This window comes from Grammomys surdaster, unplaced genomic scaffold, assembly GCF_004785775.1.
Source record: "Grammomys surdaster isolate TR1022 unplaced genomic scaffold, NIH_TR_1.0 213, whole genome shotgun sequence".
NCBI lineage: Eukaryota > Metazoa > Chordata > Mammalia > Rodentia > Muridae > Grammomys > Grammomys surdaster.
The window spans coordinates 1,772,230-1,798,105 of record NW_021604658.1 but is presented as its reverse complement, the minus strand read 5'-3'; the positions used below and the strand labels follow the sequence as shown (position 1 = coordinate 1,798,105).

General features: G+C 38.2%; 1 protein-coding gene across 1 annotated transcript in view; it reads left to right on the top strand.

The window, feature by feature from the left end:
- Positions 1-25,876, top strand: part of Usp32 (ubiquitin specific peptidase 32) — a 141,254-nt gene that overhangs the window by 69,441 nt on the left and 45,937 nt on the right. The window contains exons 7-13 of the mRNA XM_028772406.1: positions 947-1,054; positions 9,971-10,086; positions 10,305-10,367; positions 12,020-12,103; positions 14,219-14,280; positions 17,942-18,044; positions 23,608-23,800. Coding sequence (XP_028628239.1) covers positions 947-1,054; positions 9,971-10,086; positions 10,305-10,367; positions 12,020-12,103; positions 14,219-14,280; positions 17,942-18,044; positions 23,608-23,800 — 729 coding nt within the window. The remainder of the gene's footprint in view (positions 1-946; positions 1,055-9,970; positions 10,087-10,304; positions 10,368-12,019; positions 12,104-14,218; positions 14,281-17,941; positions 18,045-23,607; positions 23,801-25,876) is intronic.

Sequence of the window (25,876 nt, the reverse complement as noted above, 5' to 3'; positions counted from 1 at the left end):
CTCTCCCTCTCCCTCTCCCTCTCCCTCTCTGTGTGTGTGAGAGAGAGAGAGAGAGAGACAGAGAGAGAGAGAGAAAGAAAGAGAAAGAAAGAGAGAGAAAGTTTTACAAAAAGGTACTGGAGTAGTTTTTTATAGTAATGTATTTCCTTTTCCAGGAAAAGCTTTATGAAAGTTTATTAATGATCTAATAATATATATTTGAACATTCACATAATAAGCTCAATTTTCTCTCTACTTTTGCCCTTTTCTCCTGCCTTTATATAGATAATTGTTACAATTTCTGACCTTTCTGGATTCTTAATTTTCATTTGTCACCTTTGAAAAACATAGGTGTCTTTAAGCTATTAGATAATTTTTACTAGAGAAAGTAAAAACAGATACAAGCAATAGTGTATTCTGCTAGGGGAATAAGTGAGTTTCAGTTGTAATTATACTACAGAAAAAAAAGAAATGTTTCTTGGAACTTTGTTGTTGTTGTTTTTAAGTGTAGCCACTTGTCTCAGGGTTTATTGCTGTGAGAAGACACCATGGCTACAGCAACTCTTAAAAAGGAAAACAGTTCATTGGGGCGGGCTTACAGTTTCACAGGTTTAGTTCATTATCATCATGGGAGAAAGTGTGATAGACATGGTGCTGGAGCTGAGAGGTCTACATCTTGATCGACTGGCAGCAGAAGGAGACTGTATTACATATTGGCCATAGCTTGAACATAAGAGACCTCAAAGGCCCTCCCATAGTGACACAGTGACATAGTGACAAGGTCTCACCTCCTAATAGTGTCACTCCCTATGAACCAAGCGTTCAAACACATGAGTCTCAGGACCATTCCTAATCAAAACACTACACAACTTTATGTAAAAGACATTCTTAACTTCATGTCAGCATAATATTAGGAAGTTTGTTGACTGTGATTCATAGTGTCTTTTTCTTATTCTTATTATTATAGGTTTATTTAATGCTTTTGATGAAAATCGTGACAATCACATAGACTTCAAGGAGATATCCTGTGGGTTATCAGCCTGCTGCAGGGGCCCCCTGGCTGAAAGACAAAAATGTAAGTGTGATAAACAGTGACTGTAAAGTGTCACATTATGATACTATGTAAAGACAGAATTAGCTTTCATCTATTCAACATCATTTGTGTATTAAGGATTGAGTTTCTTAACTCTCAGGTTGGTAAATAGTGATCTCATAATTGATGATTAGTGAGTTGAGCCTAAGGAAGTATTAACCTGGTTTGGAGTCTTTTAAGTTATTAATAAAATTGGTTTTCTTGGAAAATCTGTAATAAATTATGATAAATGGGGAAACAATTTTTCTGCAACAGAGTCTTATATTAGACTGACCTGGCATTCTTGATTTCCTCTCTCAGGTAGAATACTAAATTTGCAGGTGCGAGCCACCATGCATAACTAAAAATTTTAAATATTAGGAAATATTTTGTTAGTCTATAGAGTATTTTCTGTCTTGCATAATTTGAAGCATAGCTCATTGTCTTTCATTTATATACATTAATATTCTATTCATAAGATAAGTTTGTAATTAGACATAATTTTCTCAAATTTTAAAATTGCATTTTTATCTAATAGTCTGAAAGCATAATTTATAAGCATAAATTTTATTATATTAATAAATCTTAACTTTTTTTTTTTTTTTTTTTGGTTTTTGGGACAGGATTTTTCTGTGTAATGCTGGCTATTTAGGAACTCATTTCTGAGACCAGACTAACCCTACGTACCTCTGCCTCCCAAATTCCAAGATTAAGTCATGTACCACACTATACCCAGTTCATTGTTGTTTTGTTATATTTTGTTTCAGTCAGGGTTGATCTGAGTAACATCCCTGGCTGACTTGGAACTCACTCCATAGACCAGGCTGGCCTTGAATTCAGAGATCTACCACCCTCTGCCTCCCAAGTGCTGGGATTAAAGGTGTACAAATCAGGTTTCTTTTTTATTCATTATTCCAAACTGGTTTTATGAAAGGTGATTTCTTATTAAAATATCTGTGTTTGTTTGTTTGCTTTGTTGAGATGGGGCCTTAACTGTAGCTCAGACTGACCTTGAACTCATAAAGATCTACTTCCAAAGTTCTGGGATTAAAGGCATGTATCAACACACCTAGCAAAATTTTTCATAGAAATTTAATAACTTTAAGGAAATTAAAATCTCTGTTGCTCACTTGATGTTAATTATTACCTTTCAAAATTTAAAGTTTTGGGTCAGTGAAGTGGTAGAGTTTGCCATCAAGTCAAACAACTTGCATGGGATCAGATGGAAACTCCCACATGGTAGAAAGAGAGGACTGACTTACGCAAGGTGTGTCCCAGACTTCTATGCACACTCAAATGTGCACACTAAATAAATACATGCAATTTAGAATAGAATAGTTTTTTAATTTCAAATCTTTGGTGTTTTGTTTTTGCTGGTCAACTAGAAATTTTAACAAGCCAAAGTGATTTATTTTATTTATTTATTTATTTATTTTGGCTTTTTGAGACAGGGTTTCTCTATGTAATCCTGGCTGTCCTGGAGCTCACTCTGTAGACCAGGCTGGCCTTGAACTCAGAAATCATCTGCCTCTGCCTCCCAAGTGCTGGGATTAAAGGCGTGCACCACCACTGCCCGGCTATTTATTTATTTTTATTGGATATTTTATTTTACATTTTATTGGACATTTTATTTACATTTCATATGTTAACCCCTTTCCCGGTTTCCCCTCTGGAAGACTCCTATCCCATCCTCCCTCCCCCTGCTTCTATTAGGATGGTCCCCCACCAACCCACCCACTCCCACCTCCCAACCCCTACACTGGGGCATCAAGCCTTCACAGGACCAAGGGCCTTTTTTCTCATTGATGCCCAACATGGCCATCCTCTGCTACATATGTGGCTGGAGCCATGGATCCCTCCATGTGTATTCTTTGGTTGGTGGTTTAGTCCCTGGGAGCTCTGGGGGGTGGGGGTGGGGTCTGGTTTGTTGATATTGTTGTTCTTCCTATGGGGTTGCAAACCCTTCTTCACCTCCTTTAGTCCTTTCTCTAACTCCTCCATTGGGGACCCCATGCTCAGTCCGATGGTTGGCTGCAAGCATCCACCTCTGTATTTGTCAGGCTGTGCCAGAGCCCACTCAGGAGACAGCTTTATCAGGCTCCTGTCAGCAAGTACTTCTTGGTGTATGTAATAGTGTCTGGGTTTGGTGTCTTTATATGGGATGGCTCTCCAGGTGGGGCAGTCTCTGGATGGCCTTTTCTTCAGTCTCTACTCCATACTTTGTCTCCATATTTCCTCCTGTGAGTATCTTGCTCCCCCTTCTAAGAAGGACTGAAGCATCCACACTTTGGTCTTCTTTCTTCTTGAGCTTCATGTTATATGTGAGTTGTATCTTGGGTATTCTGAGCTTTTGGGCTAATATCCACTTATCAGTGAGTGCATACCATGTGTGTTCTTTTGTGACTGGGTTACCTAACTCAGGATGATATTTTTTAGTTTCATCCATTTGCCTGAGAATTTCATGAAGTCGTTGTTTTTAATAGCTGAGTAATACTCCATTGTGTAATGTACCACATTTTCTGTATCTATTCCTCTGTTGAGGGACATCTGGATTCTTTCCAGCTTCTGGCTATTATAAATAAGGCTGCTATGAACATAGTGGAGCATATGTGTCCCTGTTATGTGTTAAAGCATCTTTTGGGTATATGTCCAGGAGTGCCATAAGTGGGTCCTTAGGTATATTCTGAGGAACCACCAGACTGATTTCCAGAGTGGTTGTAACAGCTTTCACCAACAATGGAGGAGTGTTCTTCTTCCTCCACATCTTCTCCAGCATCTGTTGTTGCCTGAGTTTTTGGTCTTAGCCCTTCTGATTGGTGTTAGGTGGAATCTCAGAGTTGTTTTGATTTGCATTTCCCTAATGACTAAGGATGTTGGACATTTCGTTAGGTGCTTCTCGGCCATTTGATAGTCCTCAGTTGAGAATTCTTTGTTGAGCTCTGTACCCCATGTTTTTCAAAGATTTATTATTTTATTATTATTATCATTATTTTATGTATGTGAGTATACTGTAGCTGTCTTCAGACACACCCAATCCCATTACAGATGGTTGTGAGCCACCATGTGGTTGTTGGTAATTGAACTCAGGACCTCTGGAAGAGCAATCAGTGCTCCTAACCATTGAGCCATCTCTCCAACCCCTGTACCCCTGTACTCGAGTCTAACTTCTTGAGTTCTTTGTATATATTGGGTATTACCCCTCTATTGGATATAGGGTTGGTAAAGATCTCTTCCCAATCTGTTGGTCACCTTTTTGTCCTATTGACAGTTGACAGTGTCCTTTGTCTTTATGAAGGCAGAAGCTTTGGAATTTATGAGGTCCCATTTGTTGATTGTTGATCTTAGAGTGTAAGCCATTGGTGTTCTGTTTAGGGAATTTTCCCTGTGCTCATGTGTTTGAGGCTCTTCCCCTCACTCTCTCTTCTGTTAATTTCAGTGTATCTGGTTTTATGTGGAGGTTCTTGATTCCCTTGGACTTGAGCTTTGTACAAGGAGATAAGAATAGATCAATTTGCATTCTTCTACATGCTGACCACCAGTTGAACCAGCACCATTTGTTGAAAATGCTGTCCTTTTTTTCACTGGATGTTTTTAGCTCCTTTGTCAAAGATCAAGTGACAACCATAGGTATGTGGGTTCGTTTCTGGGTCTTTAATTCTATTCCATTGATCTACCTGTCTGTCTCTGTACCAATATCATGCAGTTTTATCACTATTACTCTGTAATACAGCTTGAGGTCAAGGATGGCGATTTCCCCCAGAAGATCTTTTATTGTTAAGAATAGTTTTCACTATCCTGGGTTTTTTGTTTTTCCAAATGAATTTGAAAAGTTGCTCTTTCGCCGGGCGGTGGTGGCGCACGCCTTTAATCCCAGCACTTGGGAGGCAGAGGCAGGTGGATTTCTGAGTTCGAGGCCAGCCTGGTCTACAGAGTGAGTTCCAGGACAGCCAGAACTACACAGAGAAACCCTGTCTCGAAAAAACCAAAAAAAAAAAAAAAAAAAGAAAAGTTGCTCTTTCTAACTCTATGAAGAATTGAGTTGGAATTTTGATAGGGATTACATTGAATCTGTAGATTGCTTTCGGCAAGATGGCCATTTTTACTATATTAATTCTGCCAATCCACAAGTATGGGAGATCTTTCCATCTTCTGAGATCTTTGATTTCTTTCTTCAGAAACTTGAAGTTCTTGTCATATAGATCTTTCACTTGCTTGGCTAGAGTCACACCAAGGTATTTTATATTATTTGTGACTATTGTAAAGGGTGTCATTTCCCTAATTTCTTTCTCAGCCTGTTTATCCTTTGAGTAGAGGAAGCCTACTGATTTATTTGGGTTAATTTTATATCCATCCACTTTGCTGAAGTTATCAGGTTTAGGAGTTCTCTGGTGGAAGTTTTGAGGTCACTTAAGTATACTATCATATCCATCTGCAAATAGTGATATTTTGACTTCTTCCTTTCCAATTTGTATCTCTTTGACCTCTTTTTGTTGTCTAATTTCTCTGGCTAGGACTTCGAGTACTATATTGAATAGGTAGAGAGAACATGGGCAGCCTTGTCTAGTTCCTGATTTTAGTGGGATTGTTTCAAGTTTCTCTCCATTTAGTTTGATGTTGGCTACTGGTTTGCTGTATATTGCTTTTCTATGTTTAGGTATGGGTCTTCAATTTCTGATCTTTCCAAGACTTTTGTCATGAAGGGGTGTTGAATTTTGTCAAATGCTTTCTCAGCATCTAATGAGATGATCATGTTTGAGTTTGTTTATATAGTGGATTATGTTGATGGATTTCCATATATTGAACCATCCCTGCATTCCTGGGATAAAGCCTACTTGATCACGATAGATGATTGTTTTGATGTGTTCTTGGATTCGGTTTGTGAGAATTTTGTTGAATATTTTTCCATCGATATTTATAAGGGAAATTAGTCTGAAGTACTCTTTTTTTGTTGGGTCTTTGTGTAGTCTAGGTATAAGCATAATTGTAGCTTCATAGAATGAATTGGGTAGCATTCCTTCTGTTTCTATTTTGTGGAATAATTTGAAGAGTATTGGTATTAGGTCTTCTTTGAAGGTCTGATATAGAATTCTGAAGTAAAACCATCTAGTAGTACTGGGCTGTTTTTGGTTGGGAGACTTTTAATGGCTACTATTTCTTTAGGGGTTATGGGACTGTTTAGATGGTTTATCTGATCCTGATTTAACTTTGGCACCCGGTATCTGTCTAGAAAATTGTCCATTTCATCCAGATTTTCCAGTTTGGTTCAGTATAGGCTTTTACAGTAGGACCTGATGATTTTTTTTTTAATTTCCTCGGTTTCTATTGTTATGTCTCCCTTTTCTGATTTTATTAATTTGGATAATGTTTCTGTGCCCTCTGTTTAGTCTGGCTAAGGGTTTATCTATCTTGTTGATTTTATCAAAGAACCAGCTTCTGTTTTTTTTGATTCTTTGTATAGTTCTTTTTGTTTCTACTTGGTTGATTTTAACCCTGCGTTTCATTATTTCCTGCCATTCTACTCCTTTTGGGTGTATTTGCTTCTTTTTGTTCTAGAGCTTTCAGATGTGCTATCAGGCTGCTAGTGTATGTTCTTCAGTTTCTTTTTGTAGGCACTTAGAGCTATGAATTTTCCTCTTAGCACTGCTTTCATTGTGTCTCTTAAGTTTTGGTATGATGTGCCTTCATTTTCATTAAATTCTAAAAAGTCTTTAATTTCTTTTTTTTTTTTTATTTCTTCCTTGACCAAGTTATCATTGAGTAGAACGTTGTTCAGCTTTCATGTGTATGTGGGCTTTCCGTTGTTTTTGTTGTTACTGACCAGCCTTAGTCCGTGGTGATCTGATAGGATGCAAGGGATTATTTCAATCTTCTTGTATTTTTGAGGTCTGTTTTCAGACCAATTATATGGTGAGTTTTGGAGAAGGTACCATGAGGTACTGAGAAGAAGGTATATTGTTTAGTTTTAGGAGGAAGTGTTCTATACATATCTGTTAAATCCATCTGGTTCATAACTTCTGTTAGTTTCACTGTGTCTCTGTTTACTTTCGTTTCCATGATCTGTCTATGGCTCACAGTGAGGTGTTGACGTGTCCCACTGTTATTGTGTGAGGTGTAATGTGTGCTTAGAGCTTTAGTAAAGTTTCTTTTTTGAGTATAGGTACCCTTGCATTTAGAGCATAGATGTTCAGAATTGAGAGTTCTTAGTAAATTTTTCCTTTGATGAGTATGAAGTGTTCTTCCTTATCTTTTTTGATAACTTTTGGCTGAAAATCTATTTTATTCAATATTAGAATGACTACTCCAGCTTGTTTCTTGGGACCATTTGCTTGGAAAACTGTTTTCCAGCCTTTTACTCTGAGGTAGTGTCTGTCATTGTCACTGAAGTATGTTTCCTGTATGCAGCAAAATGCTGGGTCTTGTTTACATATCCAGTCTGTTAGTTTATGTCTTTTTATTGGGGAATTGAGTCCATTGATGTTAAGAGATATTAAGGAAAAGCTATTGTTGTTTCCTGTTTTTTTTTTTTTTTGTTTTTTTTTGTTTTTGTTAGAAATGGGATTATGTTTGTATGGCTATCTTCTTTTGGGTTTGTTGAAAGATTACTTTCTTGCTTCTTCCAGGATGTAGTTTCCCTTTTTGTGTTGGAGTTTTCTATCTATTATCCTTTGTAGGACTGGATTTGTAGAAAGATATTGTGTAAATTTGGTTTTGTCATGGAATATCCCGGTTTCTCCATCTATGGTAATTGAGAATTTTGCTGGGTATAGTAGCCTGGGCTGGCATTTGTGTTCTCTTAGGGTCTGTATGACATCTGTCTGGGATCTTCTGGTTTTTATAGTCTCTGGTGAGAAGTCTGGTGTAATTCTGATAGATCTGCCTTTATATGTTACTTGACCTTTTTTCTCTTATGCTTTTAATATTCTTTCTTTGTTTTGTGCGCTTGGTGTTTTGATTATTATGTGACAGGAGGAATTTCTTTTCTGGTCCAGTCTATTTTGTATGTTCATGGGCATTCCTTTCTTTAGGTTAGGGAAGTTTTCTTCTATAATTTTGTTATTTTGCTCTCTTCTATACCTTGTATCCTTAGGTTTGGTCTTCTCATTGTGTCCTAGATTTCCTGGATGTTTTGTGTTAGGAGCTTTTTGCATTTTGCATTTTCTTTGTTTTTTGTTTTGTTTTTTTTTCGAGACAGGGATTCTCTGTGTAGCCCTGGCTGTCCTGGAACTCACTCTGTAGACCAGGCTGGCCTCGAACTCAGAAATCCGCCTGCCTCTGCCTCCCAAGTGCTGGGATTAAAGGCGTACGCCACCACTGCCCGACACATTTTGCATTTTCTTTAACTGTTGTGTCAGTGTTTTCTATGGTATCTTCTACTCTTGAGATTCTCTTTTCTATCTCTTGTATTCTGTTGGTGATGCTGGTATCTATGACTCCTGATCTCTTTCCTAGGTTTACTATCTTCAGGGTTGTCTTCCATGTGACTTCTTTATTGTTTCATTTTTAGATCCTGGATGGTTTTATCCAATTCCTTTGCCTGTTTGGTTGTGTTTTCCTGTAATTCTTTAAGGGATTTTTGTGTTTCCTCTTTAAGGGCTTCTACCTGTTTGTGTTCTCCTGTATTTCTTTAAGGGAGTTATTTATGTCCTTCTTAAAGTCCTCTATCATCATCATGAGATGTGATTTTTAAATCCGAGTCTTGCTTTTCCAGTGTGATGGGGTATCCAGGACTTGCTGTAGTGGGCGAACTGGGTTCTGATGATGTCAAGTAGCCTTGGTTTCTGTTGCTTAGGTTCTTGAGCTTGCCTCTCACCATCTGGTTATCTCTGGTATTAGTTGGTCTTGCTGTCTCTGACTGGAGCCTGTCCCTCCTTTGATCCTGTAGGCCTGTGGTCTTAGGTCTGTCAGCATTCCTGAGAGACCAGTTCTCTACAGGCAGAATTTGGGTGTGGATAGCTGTGTCACAGGGTTAGCTCCGGGGCATTGATGGAAACAGGAAGGATCCTGTTCCATAGTGCTCCACAGTTCTTGTGCCCTGTGGTCTCCTGTCGGTCCCTATTTGGCCAATTATTGCAGCAAAAGTGTTGGTCTCACCTGTGAACTGTGAACTTAGGAGTGACAGCAGTCCTGGAGACCAGTTCTCTCCTTGCAGGATTTGGGTACCGAGAGCTATGCCATGGGGTTAGCTCTGGGTCACGGATAGAGACCGGAAAGATCCAGAGTGATTTATTTAGAGTTAATTAGTTATGTGGTAATTGTCTAATTCTATCCATATAAAGATTGTACATAAACTTTACTAAGGAATTGAGATTACATTTGACAAAATATTGAATGTAAATTAGATTCTTTTAGACAGATAAAGTAGAAGTTGGGGGTCTAGTGTAGATAGGATTTTTAAGCATAGAAGAAAAAGGTCTTCAGTTATCAGTCATGAGTGAGAAACCAACTTAAGGGAGGAGATACAGGAGATTGAGTGCAAAGACTAACTTAAGGGTGGGGTTGTAGCTGAGAGCAAACGAAAGCATGTGCACAGCATGTCTAAGGCTCAGGTTTGATTGAGCAGCAAAGATTCAAAGATTTGTGTTGCCTCTTGAAAGTCTGTAAGGCAATGTTTTTTATAGAATGACTTAGCCCCTTCTTTCTAGTGTATAAAAAAGGTAGCTCTGGATTTGGCTGATAGATAGGTCTCTTTAACCTGGGTAGTGACCTAGAGACAGTCATGAAGTCTGTTCACAATTCTACATGGTACAATTATGGTAATAATATAATGCTGTATATAGTATGGTCTACTCCTGATGAGAACTGCTACGGTACATACTGGCTTAGAAAACTTAAGTAATTGTACAGTGTAGCTTCTAATGAAATGCATCATATTTCAGAATCTAAAAGTGATTGCCCTTCATAAGAGTTTCTTCTCATTAGTTTGCTTTAAGGTGTTTGATGTTGACCGTGATGGAGTTCTCTCCAGGGTTGAACTGAAAGACATGGTGGTTGCACTTTTGGAGGTTTGGAAAGATAACCGGACTGATGATATTCCTGTAAGTTCTGATTCATTTTGTTTATTGGTTGGTTTTTGAGGCAGGATTTTAATGTTGCTAAAACTGGCCTGTGGTATGCCCCATGTCCTGCTAAGTTCTGATTTTTTTGCTAGGTAGATGGAATGAGTGTTTGAAAAAAATAAAAGAAAAATGAATTGTTTTTTATATATGGGGGGACTAAAAATTATATGTATTACTTTTTTGGATTTCTTTTAAAGGAATTACATATGGATCTGTCAGACATTGTAGAAAGGATATTGAGTGCACATGATACCACAAAGGTGAGACTGGCTATAAGTAATTTATTTTTTTCTAAAAATATTATGTGTGCTTAGTCAAGATGCATAGTTTATATGTATAATCAGATAACTGTTCTGCATTATCACCACTTACCTGGTCTGTCGGTAAAATACGTTCACATCATCTCTAAAAATAGAGATCTGTTCCATCTTCAACAGCAGCTCAGTGAAGTCTAATATATGAATTAAGTAGACCCCTCCCTTTACAGCTTTAGTTTATAGTCTTTATTTCTTCCATTTAATAAATTATGCTAAGACCAGCTTTATACCGAATAAAGGAAACCAAACAGTATAGATAGCTTGGCTCTATTATATTAGATCTAAAACAGAAGAAAAACTAACAGTGGTAGAATTTGAGGTTATGATTCTCAGGTGAAAGACCTTTTAGATGAGGCTGTGAGACCATTAGATCATGGAAGTTTATTTTACAAATAATAACTCCTTTGAATTACTTAGTTTGGTAAGACTTGGTTTTTTTCGAGACAGGGTTTCTCTGTGTAGTTCTGGCCGTCTTGGAACTCACTCTGTAGACCAGACTGGCCTGGAACTCAGAAATCCACCTGCCTCTGCCTCCCAAGTGCTGGGATTAAAGGCGTGCGCCACCACCACCCGGCCCTTGGTAAGACTTATTGATAGCAGTATCATAACAGATTTACTTTTGTAGCCTGAAAGTTTTATCTGTCTCTGTGAAATTGAAAATAATTTTTGTGAAAAAAAAATATGAAGTACATTTGAAGTAATTTGAATATTTTCTTTCAAATACTGACATGTACTTCGTTGCAGACTAGTAAAGAATATGCCATAATTGAGGTTTAGAAAAAATTAAGTCAGTTTTTTGTTTATTTTGTATTTGTTTTTTGAGACAGGCTTTTATGTGTATCCCTGGATGACCAAACTGGTCTTGAACTCAGAGATCTGCCTACCTCCCTCCACCTCCTAAGTGATGGAATTAAAGGCATGAGCCACAACCACCTGGCGTTAGTATTATATTTTTATGTTAAATGGAGTTTCTATTTCTGGCTCCAGTAACCATTGGGCAGATTAGGGGCTCAAATTGCCATGTAACCATGATAATAAAATAGTAACAGTTTAGAGTGGGACTTGGGTATTTTACTGACCCAACTGGTGCTATACTATATACATATACGTATACGTGTGTGTGTGTGTGTGTGTGTGTGTGTGTGTGTATCCAATGATATCTCACAGTTTATCTAAAACACCTATTGTTGATTTTTGGTTTTTGTTATCATTGTTTTTTGAAATAGGATCTCACTATGTGTAGCTCAGGCTGGTCTCAGATTTGGGTAACCAGAAGTGACCTTGAACTTCTGATCCTCCTGCTTCTACTCTCCAAGTATGGGAAGTGCAGATTTGTACCAATGTGCCCAGGTTATTTACAAAATCTTATTGAAGAAAGGAAATTGTTAATAATTGCTTCATTTTCACTGGCTACTTTAACAAAATTACATTTTAAAAAAATATTTTATCCCTTGCAAACTCATACTAATTGTGATACTTTTTATGTGAGCCCATAGTATCTTCTATATATGACTGGTTTGCTTTTAAAAATACTTTATTCTTGTGCTGTAATAACTGACATTGGCAGGAGATGAATTTGAATGTCCCTTTTTTAGATGGGCCATCTTACTCTCGAAGACTATCAGATATGGAGTGTGAAAAATGTTCTTGCCAATGAGTTTTTGAATCTCCTCTTCCAGGTATGTTTAAGGCGAATGACAGGTTTGGGAAGGGTAATGGTATACTACTAATTCTGTGTCTTCCATTATGTGTCTATGTTAGCACATCCAGGCTCTAGACTATGTCTTATAAAAACACATAGCTGCATTATCTCAAATTTAATGATTATTTTAATTTTTTAAATGTATTTTTATTGGTTATTCTCCTTATTTACATTTCAGATGTTATCCCCTTTCCCCATCCCCACCCTCTAGGAACTCCCTATCCCACCCTCCTTCCCACTGATTCTGTGAGGGTGTGCCACCACTCATCCACCCACTCCCCTGTCCCCGCCCTCAAATTTCCCTACACTGGGGCATCCCACCTTCAGAGAACAAGGACCTCCTCTTCCACCAATGCCTGATGAGGCCATCCTCCACTGCATATACAGCTGGAGCCATGGGTTCCTCCATATGTGCTCCCAGGCTGGCGATTTAGACTCTTTGAGAGCTCTGGGTGGTTGGTATTGTCGCTCTTCCCATGGGGCCACAAACCCCTTCAGCTCCTTCAGTCTTCTCTCTCCCTCCTCCATTGGGGACTTCATGATCAGTTCAGTGGTTAGCTGTGAGCATCTGCCTCTGAATATGTCAGACTCTGGCAGACCTCTAAGGAGACAGCTATATCAGGCTCTTTTCAGCATGCACTTCTTCGAATCCACACAGTGTCTGCGTTTGTTGACTGCACATGGGACGGGTCTCCAGGTAGGACAGTCTCCAGATGGCCCCTCCTCCAGTCTCTGCTCCACACTTTGTCTCTGTATTTGCTCCCTTGAGTATTTTGTTACTCCTAAGGACCAAAGCACCCATACTTTGGTCTTCCTGCTTGAGCTTCATGTTGTCTGTGAGTTGTATCTTGGGTATTCTGAGCTTTTGGGCTAATATCCACTTATCAGTGAGTGCATACCATGTGTATTCTTCTGTGATTAGGTTACCTCACTCAGGGTGATACTTTCTAGTTCCATCCATTTGCCTAAGAGTTTCATGAAGTCATTGTTTTTAATAGCTGAGTAGTACTCCATTGTGTAAATGTACCACATTTTCTGTATCCATTCCTCTGTTGAGGGACATCTGGATTCTTTCCAGCTTCTGGCTATTATAAATAAGGCTGCTATGAACATAGTGGAGCATATGTGTCCCTGTTATGTGTTAGAGCATCTTTTGGGTATATGTCCAGGAGTGCCATAAGTGAGTCCTTAGGTATATTCTGAGGAACCACCAGACTGATTTCCAGAGTGGTTGTAACAGCTTGCAATCTCACCAACAATGGAGGAGTGTTCTTCTTCCTCCACATCTTCTCCAGCATCTGTTGTTGCCTGAGTTTTTGGTCTTAGCCCTTCTGATTGGTGTTAGGTGGAATCTCAGAGTTGTTTTGATTTGCATTTCCCTAATGACTAAGGATGTTGGACATTTCGTTAGGTGCTTCTCGGCCATTCGATAGTCCTCAGTTGAGAATTCTTTGTTGAGCTCTGTACCCCATTTGTTTTTAAGATTTATTTATTGTATGTATGTGAGTACATTGTAGCTGTGTGGAGAGCTGGATTTTGGTGGGTGATGGGTCCCTAGTGAGCCACCACTGGTTTCCCAGCTGCAGCTCTGGGACTTGGGGTGGTGGGGAGGGTTCTTACCAACTGCAGATCCTCTGAGTGCAGCAGATCCTCTGGGATGGGTCTGAATATGGTGTCTTCCCAGGAGACGCGATTATTTTAATTTTTAAATTTTCTCCTTTGTTAGAATGTTGTAGGTCGTAATGGTTTGGCATATTTGTATTTCTTACGATTTTCCATTTTTAATGAGGGATATCTTCCATGTAAAACAGTAGTGTGAATAAATGGAAATTGGTCTCTTCTTGACAGCTAATATCTAATTGTTATAGATCTAAAACATAACACTGTTTGGAGATTGGGAAGTTAGCCTTCATTTTTAAAAAATTTAAAAACCAATCAACTAAGTTAAATTTTCTTCAGGTAATAATAAATAATTCACCAGTTAACAGATTTCCATCTAAAAAGTAGATTTCAGGTAAATAACATCAAATATTATACGGTTTTATCATTAGGGGCCCTAGTAAAGTGTGATTATCCTTTTGTTTTTCTCTAGGTATGCCACATAGTTCTGGGGTTAAGACCAGCTACTCCAGAAGAAGAAGGACAAATTATTAGGTAAGTTTACAGTTTCTAGTTTTTTTATTACATAGCTAAAATTTCTAACAGTTGAATACATTAGTTACTAAGGAACAGTTTATCTTGCTTTAATTATTACAGTAAAGCTGTTTTTAAAAATTACATATAGAGACCAGCATGGTGGCCCATGCCTTTATTCTCAGCACCTGGGAGGCTGAGGCAAGTGGATCTCTGAATTCAAGGCCATCTTGGTCTACATGAGTTCCAGGATACTTACAGCTGTGTAAAAAGACTCTGTCTCAAAAAAAGAAAAAAAGAAAAAGAAAAAGAAAGAAGGAAAGAAAGAAAGAAAAAGGAAAAAAGAAAGAAAAAAAGGTAGATGTGATGGTAGGCACTTTAAATCTTAAAATCTCAGCCCTGATAAAGCAGAGACAAGTAAATTTCTGAGTTGGAGCCAGTCAGGTCTTCCCTAGTGAGTTCCAAGATAGCCAGGGCTACACAGAGAAACCTTGTCTAAAAAAAAAGTAGAAAAATAATTTTAATTATACTCTTAGCGGGTGGGCAGTATGCTGCATGCCTTTAATTCCAGAGGCAGGCAGATCTCTGTGAGTTTGAGACCAGCGAGTCGGGCTATAGAGCAAGTTCCAGGACAGCCAGGGGTACATAGAGAAATCCTCTCTGGAAAAACAAACAAACAAACAAACAAACAAACTCCCTAGCTAAGAAACTAGAATAATTTAAAAGTCAAATTATGTTTAGCATTAAAATTATACTGGGGATATCTCTCAGAGGTAGAAAACTTGCAGTCTAATAAAATTACCAAAAGAATTTTCAGAGCAGGAAGAAAAAAGCAATTGTCCTAATGGAAGAACTTTAGTAAGAGTAGCCAACTTTTTCATCAAAAAGCATAGAACTAAGAAGGGTAGAAAAAAACAACTAAGAATTTTATATATAGCAATACTCTTTTTAAATGACTTGGACAGGGATAGGTGAGGAGATGAAGGTAGGAAGGAAAAAGAAATGATTTAGGTTCCCAGGTGACTTTTAAATAATGGCTCCCAAAGCATCCACTTACAAAGTAACTTAGACTTCCTCACAGTCTAAAATTTTTGTATCTAAAAGACAACCTAAACATGAAAGTCAATATTAACAAACTATATCTTCTATAATTCTTTAATAACCAGAATGTATAAACAACTGTTACAACTCAACAACAAAAAGATAACTGGTTAAAATATAGACAGCAGGCAACACCCTTAGCAGTTGCCACTACAGGAGACAATCAAGAAATATCTAGGGGAATACTGTATGAGATAATGACTTCTCTGTTTAACTCACACCACTTGTTCACTATCACCTTGGATGTCTGAAGCCCTGAAACTCTTCATATCTGGAACTCACATGAAGGTTGAAGGAGAAAACTGAGACTGTTAAGTTGTCCTCTGGTTTTACACATATGCAGTGGTACACACACACACACACACACACATGATGATAATAAACCTTTTAATATTCATTGGATGTGGAGATGAGAGCAGTAACTTGTCTCAAAGGTCTTAGAGTAGTTTAAGGTCTTCAAGTATATTTTTAAAAATTATAACAAGAATCAACATGTCATAATCAATTTTAACAAGATTCATTGTGTCTAGATTTTTACATGTGATAGCAATTTGGAGTTTTATTTAAGAAATGGTATGTAACAGATGTTTTTATGACTTTAATCAATATAATTTTTATTTTCCAAATTGCCTAATGGGTCATAATAAAACTTGTTGATATGTCTTCAGTTATTGAATTTGATACTTATTTTTGTTTTGAATGTTATTCATATAATACATGTCTGTGTGAGATACAACTAACAAAATAGAGAACTACAGATGGTTACATAATGTTTTCATTGCATCAGTGGATATTTTTTCCATCAGAAATATTCGAATGCTGTTCAGGCACCTAGAAAGATGAACAATATAGTTAGTTGTTAAGGGAATAAAATCAAAACCACAGTGAAACTCTGGTTCTTACCAACTATGATGGTTTTAAATTTTTGTTATTTTTAATTTTATTTTTCCTAGCATATTATTATGATATTTTTCTTTTTTCCTTTTTTCCAAAAACTTTTTATTGACTCTTTGTTTTATATCACACACCCCAGTTCCACTCATTTCCCTGTCCCCTTATATCGCCCTCTACCCTTGCAACCTCTCCCCCAAAATAAAAAACACACAAATGAAAAACAAAAATGAAATAAAACAAAATAAAGTATAGAAGCTGGAAGCTGTAGTGTGTCTGTGTATCCCACAGTATACCCCTCTGTCCACACATCTTCACTTGCAAATGTTCATTGCAGTGAGTCACTGGTCTGGTTGGAGGTTTCTGCCTTCTCTGATACCATCAATATCCTCACTAGGATGCTCACTGGGGCACCTCTTGGTTATCCTGTTGTTGCCCTCCGCCATGGAGATCCCACAGCTTTGGATCAATGGGACCTGTCCTTTCATGCACCCCCAACAACTCACAGATAATGGACATTTTGGGGTGGGCCAACTCACAGCCCTGGATCTGGGCCTGGGTGATAGCTGAGCTGGCTCTCCCTTTTCCATACCACCAGGGTGAGCTCTCCAGCATTGCTCTGGCTAGGACACCCAGTGCTACCATCAGCAGAAGGCAGGGTCAACTCTTTAGCTCTCATGCCCACAGGGCCAGCTCACCCCAACCTATGCTTCCAACTCCAGCTCCACTGTGCTACCCAGTCAAGCTGTGAAGCCCACTTTCCCAAGCACTGCAGCCAGCCAGTGAGGGTTATGGAATTTTTCAAACAAAATTTGTACTATATCTTATTTTTGTGAGAAAGGGAGTGTGATGGGGTGTGACAGTCAGAAGACAACTTACAGGAGTCTTTTTTCCCCTTCCCATCATGTAGGTCACTGTTTTAGTTATTGTTCTATTGCTATGACAAAACACCATGACCAAGGCAACTTACAGAAGCGTTTAACTTGGTGCTTTTACCTTTTCAGAGGAATAGTCCATGACCATCTTGTCAAGGAGCTTCATGGCAAGCATGGTACTTGAGCAGTAGCTAAGAGCTTACGTCTGATCCACAGACAGCAAGTAGAAAAGGGGAAAAAGACTGATCCTGGTGTAGGCTTTCCAAATCTTAAAGCCCACCCTCAGTGACACACCTCCAGCAAGGCCATACCTCCTAATCCTTTCCAATTACATTAACCAGGGACCAAGCATGCAAACATACAAGCCTATGGGAGCCATTCTCATTCAAACCATCACGGTCACCGTTGGCTAGACCACTGGCCTGCAAGCTCCAGGAATCTGCCTGTTACAAACTTTTTTCCTGAATTTTAGACGTGCACTACTCCACCTGATTTTTATAGTGCTGGAGATCCAAAGTCAGGTCCTCGTACTTGTTTGTTAAGTACTTTATCCACTGAGCTATCTTTTCAGCCCCAAACTGTATGTGAATGGTATTTCGTAGTGGCCTGTAACTATTTAGATTGACCTACTGATGGGTTAGTGTTCCATTGCAATAATTGAAGGGGTTTCAGTCTCCACTGAGTACGTTTTTTTGCTTTGTTTTTCTATTTTGAAATTTCTAAGGAAAAAGAAAAATTTTCTAGTGATAAGTTGCAGTCTTGCATTCAGTTTTAAAATTTTCTTCTCATGTATTGGATTTCTTTTGTATGTGCAGAGGATGGTTGGAACGAGAAAGCAGATATGGTCTGCAGCCAGGACACAATTGGTTTATTATCGCCATGCAGTGGTGGCAACAGTGGAAAGAATATGTCAAATACGTGAGTTAAATTCCTGAATATATACACTTATTAGTAAGATTTTGAACAGACTGTAAAACTAATATCTAGTAATAAAATATGCCAACTTAGACCAAGATTTCAAGGAAAAGGAAATGAATATTTATGAAAATTGATATAGAGCAGGCTCAGTGTATGCATTTCTACACAGATTTTTCGCTTGTCACCAACCCTATGAAAAATATAGTGCCTATTTATGTTACAAGTTGTTTATGTCACTTAATTCTCACATCTCTGTAAAGAAGATGATATTATATTCCTCGTACTTGTTTGTTAAGTACTTTATCCACTGAGCTATCTTTTCAGTCCCAAACTGTATGTGAATGGTATTTCGTAGTGGCCTGTAACTATTTAGATTGACCTACTGATGGGTTAGTGTTCCATTCCAATAATTGAAGGGGTTTCAAATTCCTTCTGTGAGGAATTTGGTATTGAGAGAAAAAGAAACTTAGGTATCTTCCTCAGTGTAGACCTAGTATCCAGTATAGGAGCTGGTTTTTAAAGTGTATTGTCAGCCCATCATTTATATTGTTCTTCACCTTTTCCATTAAAAAAAATTGGAGTAGAGGTTGGGCCATGGTACCCCACACCTTAATCCTAGCATTTGAGAGGCAGAGTCAGGTGAATCTCTGTGAGTTTTAGGCCAGCCTAGTCTACATAGGGAGTTTTTGGACAGTCAGAACTACATAGACCTTGTCTCAAAAAAAAAACAAAAACAAAATAAAGGGTTGTAGTGTACCACACCTTTAATCCCTCACTCAAGAGGTAGAGGCAGGTAGATCTCTATGAGTTCAAGGCCAGCCTGCTCTACAGAGCAAGGTCCAGGACAGCCAGTGCTACACAGAGAATACTGTCTCTAGATAGATAGATGGATGGATGGATGATAAATTGATAAATAAAAATAAGAAAGTAGGATAGTTGTTGGAAATTAATAAGTGTTGGTTGATTTCTCATTCAAGAAACTTCATTTCAGCTGGACATGGTGACTTATACTCTTATAACCCCTGTATGTGGGTCTGCGTACCTAGCACTATGTACAGGGATCTTCAGACTCTGACCTGGCCTTAGCGGTCAAAGAGTTGCAGCTCTCCAAGGAGGAGCCAGAGCAAGGCAGGCTGCCAGGGCTTATCTGTGGCCCCCACTGCCCCAGAATAGGTAGCAGGCAGCTGGACATAGTGGGCTGCTGGGAGCCAAGGTCAGGTGGCAACAAGCAGGAAGTGACTATGGTAGGTTTGAACAGCTTCCAGCTCTTCCTCCAGCTTCCATACTCCCTCTCAGATGGTCTTTGGAGAAATACTTTGTATATTTTATTCTTTATGGATAGAGTCTTATTTACATTTTGGAGTGGGTTGGGGTCTAAAGGCAGATGCTTTTCTATTGGCTTGGTCTGAGATGTTAGGGATTTTTCATCTGTTGGTGGAGGGGCTTCTGGTATTGCCCCTACATGACTGATGGTCACAGTCCTCTCCATGGGGTGTCATGGTCATGTGTTCCAGGACAGGAACCTGGTCGGGAGTAGATTTAATATGAGAACTGTCAGGGTTCCTGAATCCGCTCAGCCTTACCAGGTTTTTGTCTGGTGGCATGGTCCCACACCTGTACTTGGAAAGTGGATCTTGCTTTGGTTCAGTTTGCTGTTTGGAACTTCAGTGCCTCACCCACAATAGACAAGTACACTACTACTCAGCTACCTTCCAGCTCTTTTGCTTTCTAGTATAACATAGACTGTAGTCTCTCAAGGAATAAAAGCATCTGAAGAATTCAGGGGCCTGTTGAATGTGGTAGACAAATGGGAATATAAAGGTTAAAGCATCGGTCTTTATTTTGAAACACTTTTTTTTTGCCTTGGAATGAAAAGGTATTAATGTCTTACTGAATGTAGATTCAGAGACTGACTTAGTTTTTTCTTAAATATGGTTCTTTCAATTTTTTATAGGAGCATGACAGGGGGCTTAACCATGCCCCTTATAAAGTGCATTGAGGCGATTACATGAATATTTGTTAATGCCTTCCATAATCCTTTTGCGCATAAAGGAATCAAAGGAGCATAGTAAAGGACGGATTTACAAGGGGGAATTTACATATGCATCTTGCCAGTCTTTAATTCTTTATTATTGTCTACCGTATGTCTATAAAATGTCTTTTAAAATCTACTTTTTAAATTAAGGCCCTGGGCTGGAAAGATGGCTCATAAAAGCACTGGCTCCTCTTCCAGAAGACGAAGGTTCAATTCCCAGCACCCACATGGTAACTCACAACAGAGTGTCTCCAATCCTAGAGATTCCACTGTTCTCTTCTGGCCTCTGTGGGCATTGAATATATATGGTGCAGAGATTTACATATAAGCAAAACTTCTATGCACATAAAAATAAGGCTAAAAAAAATTAAGCCAAACATGGTACTGCATGCCTGTAATCCTGATGCTAGAGAGGTAGAAGCAGAAATATCAGTAATTTAGGGTCATTCTAGGCTACATTAACAGGTTTGAGGCTAGCATGGGCTAGATGAGACCTCATCTCAGAAAATCCAAAATACCAAAAATAATCAATGTTAACAAGCCAGCATTATGATTCACGTCTGTAATCTCAGCTTTTGGTAGGCAAAAGCAGGAAGATGAACACCAACTCACAACTTAATTGGTGCCTTTTTTAGACATTGATCATTAATAATGGCTTTCTTGTCTTTGATCTATAAATAAGAATGTCACAACTCATCTTCTGCAAGTACAGATAATTTTTCAGTCATAAGAAATTAGAGACTAGGGAATGGAGAGATGGCTTGGCAGTTAAGAGCACTTCCTCCAGGTTCAGTTTCCAAACACCCACATGGCTTATCACAGCTGTCTCTAACACTGGTTTTAAGAGATCTGACACCCTCATAGAGACATACATGCAGGCAAAATACCAATGCACAAGAAGTAAAAATTAATAAATAAGTTTTGATACTGAATATTGACAAGTGACATTTTGAAATAAAGAACCAGTCCCTCCAAAAGAAGGGGGGGGGGCGCACAAATAAAATGGCATATGGAATCTCAGGTTGGGCTTCATAGTGAGACCGTATCTCAAAAAAAAAAGGGGGGGAATTAAATACATCAAACTACAGTTATTGCTAAATGATGGACCCTAAATACTGAGAGCATTTACTTTCTGCGCGTGTGTGCACGAGCGCATATACACACACACACACCACTTTGTGTGTGTGTGCCTGGATTTATGTCTGTGGACTGTGTACATACCTGTTCCCAGAGAAGTCAGAATAGTATCCAATCCCCTAGAACTGGACAGTTACAGATGGTTGTGTGGTGCCATGTGGGTGCTGAGAACTGAACCTGGATCCTCTAGAACAACAAATGCTTTTAATCACTGAGCCATCTCCAACCGATCTTTATGGTCTATATATTTTATAAAGCAACTTTAAATTTTTCGTTCTTGAAATAGAGTCCCATACTCAAGCTGGCCTAGAACTTTCAGTCTTCCTGCCTGTGCCTTCCATGTGGTGTAAGATTATAGTTGTATACATAATGGTTGCACAAATATGGGACTGAAGAACCAGGTATCAACATTGGGTACCCTGTCACTTTGCATCTTCTTTTTTGTGTCATTAAGTTATTAATATGTCGGGCTGGAGAGATGGCTCAGTGATTAAGAGCACTGACTGCTCTTCCAGAGGTCCTGAGTTCAAATCCCAGCAACCACATGGTGGCTCACAACCATCTGTAATGAGATTTGATGCCCTCTTATGGTGTATCTGAAGACAGCTACAGTGTACTCATAAATAAAATAAATAAATCTTTAAAAAAAGTTACTAATATGTGATCTCTCAAGGTTTTTTTATGTAAGCACTTAGTATTATGAAATTTCTTCTTAGAAAAAAAAAAAAAAAAAAAAAGAAATTTCTTCTTAGAACTGCCTTCCTTTGTGTCTCAGATTTTCTTATGTTGTCATTTTTATTCAATTCTAGGATGTTTTTTTACTTCTTCCTTGATTTCTGTCTTGACCCAGTTTTTATTCAGTAGAGTAGTGTGTTTAGATTTTGTGAGTTTGTGTATTTTTTTTCTATTTATATTGCTGTTGATATTCAGATTTAATCCATGGCAGTCAAATAAGATACAGTATGTTATTTCAGTTTTCTTATGTTTGTTGAGACTTGCTTCATATCACACTATGTGATTGGTTTTGGAGAAAGTTCCTTGGGCTGCTAAAAGGAAAGTATAGTGCTTAATGTTTGAGTGGAGTGTTCTGTAGGTATTTGATAGGGCTATTTGATTTGTGATATTATTTAACTTGTGAGTTTCTGTTTGGTTTTTGTCTGGGTGACCTGTCTATTGGAGAGAGTAGGGCATTGAAGTCAACCACTGTCATTGTATTAAGCTCAATGTGTGATTTTTAGATCTAATATTTAATAGTGTCTCTTATGAAATTAGGTGCCTTGTTTTTGTGTATAAACGAATTGTATCATCCTCTTGGTAAATTTTTCTTTTAATGAGTATATAGTGTTTTTCCCTATCACTTCTGCTTAGTTATGATAAAATAGAGTTCTATTTTATCAGATATTAAAATAGTTGTGCCTACTTGTTTCTTAGTTTTGTTTACTTGGAATACGTTTTTTCATCCTTTTTCCCCTAAGGTAGTATCTGTCCTTTATGATAAAGTATGTTTCTTGGAGACATAAAAAAGATGAATCCTGTTTTCTAAGCCAATCTGTCTTTTTGTTAGGAAATTGAGACTATTTATATTGAGATTTTGTTGAACAGTGTTTGTTAATTGCTGTTTTGTTATGGTGGTTGTGGTTGTAGTCTTTTTTTTTTTTTAAGACCTCTTTTGGCTAAATGTTCTGAGATTATTCCTTTTGTCCTCTTAGTATGGGTAACCTTCTCTTCAGGCTGAAATATTCCTTCTGGTGTCCTATGTAGAGCTAACCTTGTGGACATAAATGTCTTAAGTTTGCTTTTATCACAAACTGTTTTTCTTCTCCTTTGATTGTGACTGTTTTGTTGTATGTAATAATCAGGGCTGGCATCTCTGACCTTTCAGAGCTTGTTTATGTGGTACAGTCTTTTCTCAATGTACTGATGAGTATATGTGACTATATTAAATGAATATATTGGGAGCATTGTATGTGTGTGTATGTATGTGTGTGTGTGTGTGTGTATACACTTCCTTAAGGAAGGAAAATTTATATAGCAAATGACTTTAGCAACTCACAATGATAAAAAATAATAGATATTTTTGACATTTGTTATATTAAGATTAATTCTTTGAGGGGCTGAAAAGATGGTTCAGTGGTTAAGAACACTCTAACTTCTCTACCATAGGATCTAGCTTCAGTTCCCATGACCCACACGGCAATTTATAACCAACTGTAACTCCAGTTCCAAAGGATTCAGCACCCTTCTCTAACCTACAGGGCACAAGTGTTACACAGACACATGGAGGCAAAACACTCATACACATTAAATACAGTGGAATACATTTTTTAAAATTAATCCTTTAATAGCTACATACTGGTCAGATTGTTAAATTTGGCTTCTTTATGGTTTTAGGATGCCAACCCTGTAGTAATTGAGCCATCATCTGTTCTAAATGGAGGAAAATTTTCATTTGGAACAACAGCACATCCTATAGAGCATGGAGAAGATAGAATCAGTAACAATCTTGGTTATATGAATACCACAGAAGAGAAGTACTCAGACAACATTTCTTCTGCGTCTGAAGCCTCAGAGTCTACTGGCAGTGGTAAGTGTAGCCTGGCTCCCATGGGGTCAGTAATGTTTTTGACACAGGTTCTCATATAACCCAGACTAGCCTTGAACTTGCTGTGTAGGAAGTCCTGAAGTCCTGAGGAGGATCTTGAACTTCTGAAACTCCTGCCTTTGCTTCCTAATTACTGGGATTACAGACGTGTACTACCACACAATACTCATGATTATTCGTAGCTGATCTTTTTTTGTGGTTAGAGTACTGAGATCACGCTTCAATTCAAAGAAATATGTTTTGAATGAAATAGTTAATTATAAAATTCTTGAAAATATTACAGCTTTTAAAGTAAACTCATAACCTCTCAGTATAAAAGTCTTCACTTTTTATTAGCCAAGGCATATTGCTATTTAATCTACTTTGCCAATAAATTTAGTATAATGAAAACAGATTTTAAGAAAATAAAATTACCAGTCTCCAGTACTCTTTAACTATAAACATGCCTTCATTGGATTTGGGTCTTCACATCAGACTGGTTCAATACCTCAGTCCAGAATTTTGGAGGTTATTTTATTAAAATACCACATGTTAATACCTTCCATAATTTACTTTTGACATCTATACTTATCTGAAACTTAATTGTTCTGTACTTACGAGGAAGATAATTTGGTATTACCAAGATACATCAAATTGGAAATGATCCCTCTTAATTGCCTATAAATTTACAAAACTCTCAAACATATCCCATCTTTATTTTCTTTTCTGACATTTTCTCCCATTTTCTTTGGGAGTAGTAAGCAAACTGTCAGAGCTAGTGTTCTCTCCTTCATTCTGTTTAGAGCCTACTGTCTGCTGTTTCTCATCCCTGTCTGACATGACAGAAATCATTCAGCATTCTAGAAGTATTATGCTCTGCTTTAACACCACATTTCATTCTCATATTTTCTCTCCATTTCCCTTTCCTTTTTCTTCCACTTTTGATGTGAAGATTTGAGATCCAGGGTGTCAAATGTGCTAATAACTTCATGCTGTACTATGAATCTTACTAGAAGCCTTAGCCCATCATCTAAAAGACATAAGATTTCTTAACGCTGTCTAAGTTTCTGTCTGATGTGTATTTAATTATATAGCATTGCTACCCACAAATGGAAGTTTACAAAGCAATTGATAACAAGAATGTTTACCAAAGATTAACATGTAGTTGAATCGAAATATTTTAAAATATCAGGTTCAAACTCTGCCATCATTAGCCATTTTTCTCTGTGTGTTTTCCTATTACAACAATCATCATTTTCTTTTAAATAGATATATTAAGAAAATAGGCCACTTGGGAGGCAGAGGCAGGCGGATTTCTGAGTTCGAGGCCAGCCTGGTCTCCAGAGTGAGTTCCAGGACAGCCAGGGCTATACAGAGAAACCTGTCTCAAAAAAACCAAAAAAAAAAAAAAAAAAAGAAAAGAAAAAGAAAATAGGCACCAGCCAAGTGTTGATGGCATGCACCTTTAATCCCAGCACTTACTTGGGAGGCAGAGGTAGGCAAATTTCTGTGAGTTCAAGGCCAGCCTAGTCTACAGAGTGAGTTCCAGGCAGGACAACTAGGACTACACACAGAGAAACCCTGTCTTGAAAAATTCAAAACAACAACAAGAAAATAAACACTGGGTATGGTGGCATATAACCCATTTAACAGGAGTAATAGACAGGTAGATCTCTGAGTTCAAGGCCAGGCTAGTCTACATAATGTGAGTGCCAGGCTAGCTAGAGATACACAGTGAGACCTTGTCTCAGAAAAAGGGAAGGGAGGAAGAGAGATTTAGAGGTTTCCTAATGCTGTTTTCTGCCAAGAATAATGCTTGCAATAGAAGAATTTTAGAATTTTAGGGCCTGCCTTCTCTTCCCCCTTCCCCCTTTCCCCTTCCCCCTTTCCCCTTCCCCCTTCCTCCTTCCCTCCTTCCCCCTTCCCTCCTTCCCCCTTCCCTCCTTCCCCCTTCCTTCCTTCCTTCCTTCCTTCCTTCCTTCTCCCTTCCCCCTTCCCTCTTCCCCCTTTCCCCTTTCCTTCCTCCTTCCTTCCTTCCTTCCTTCCTTCCTTCCTTCCTTCCTTCCTTCCTTCCTTCCT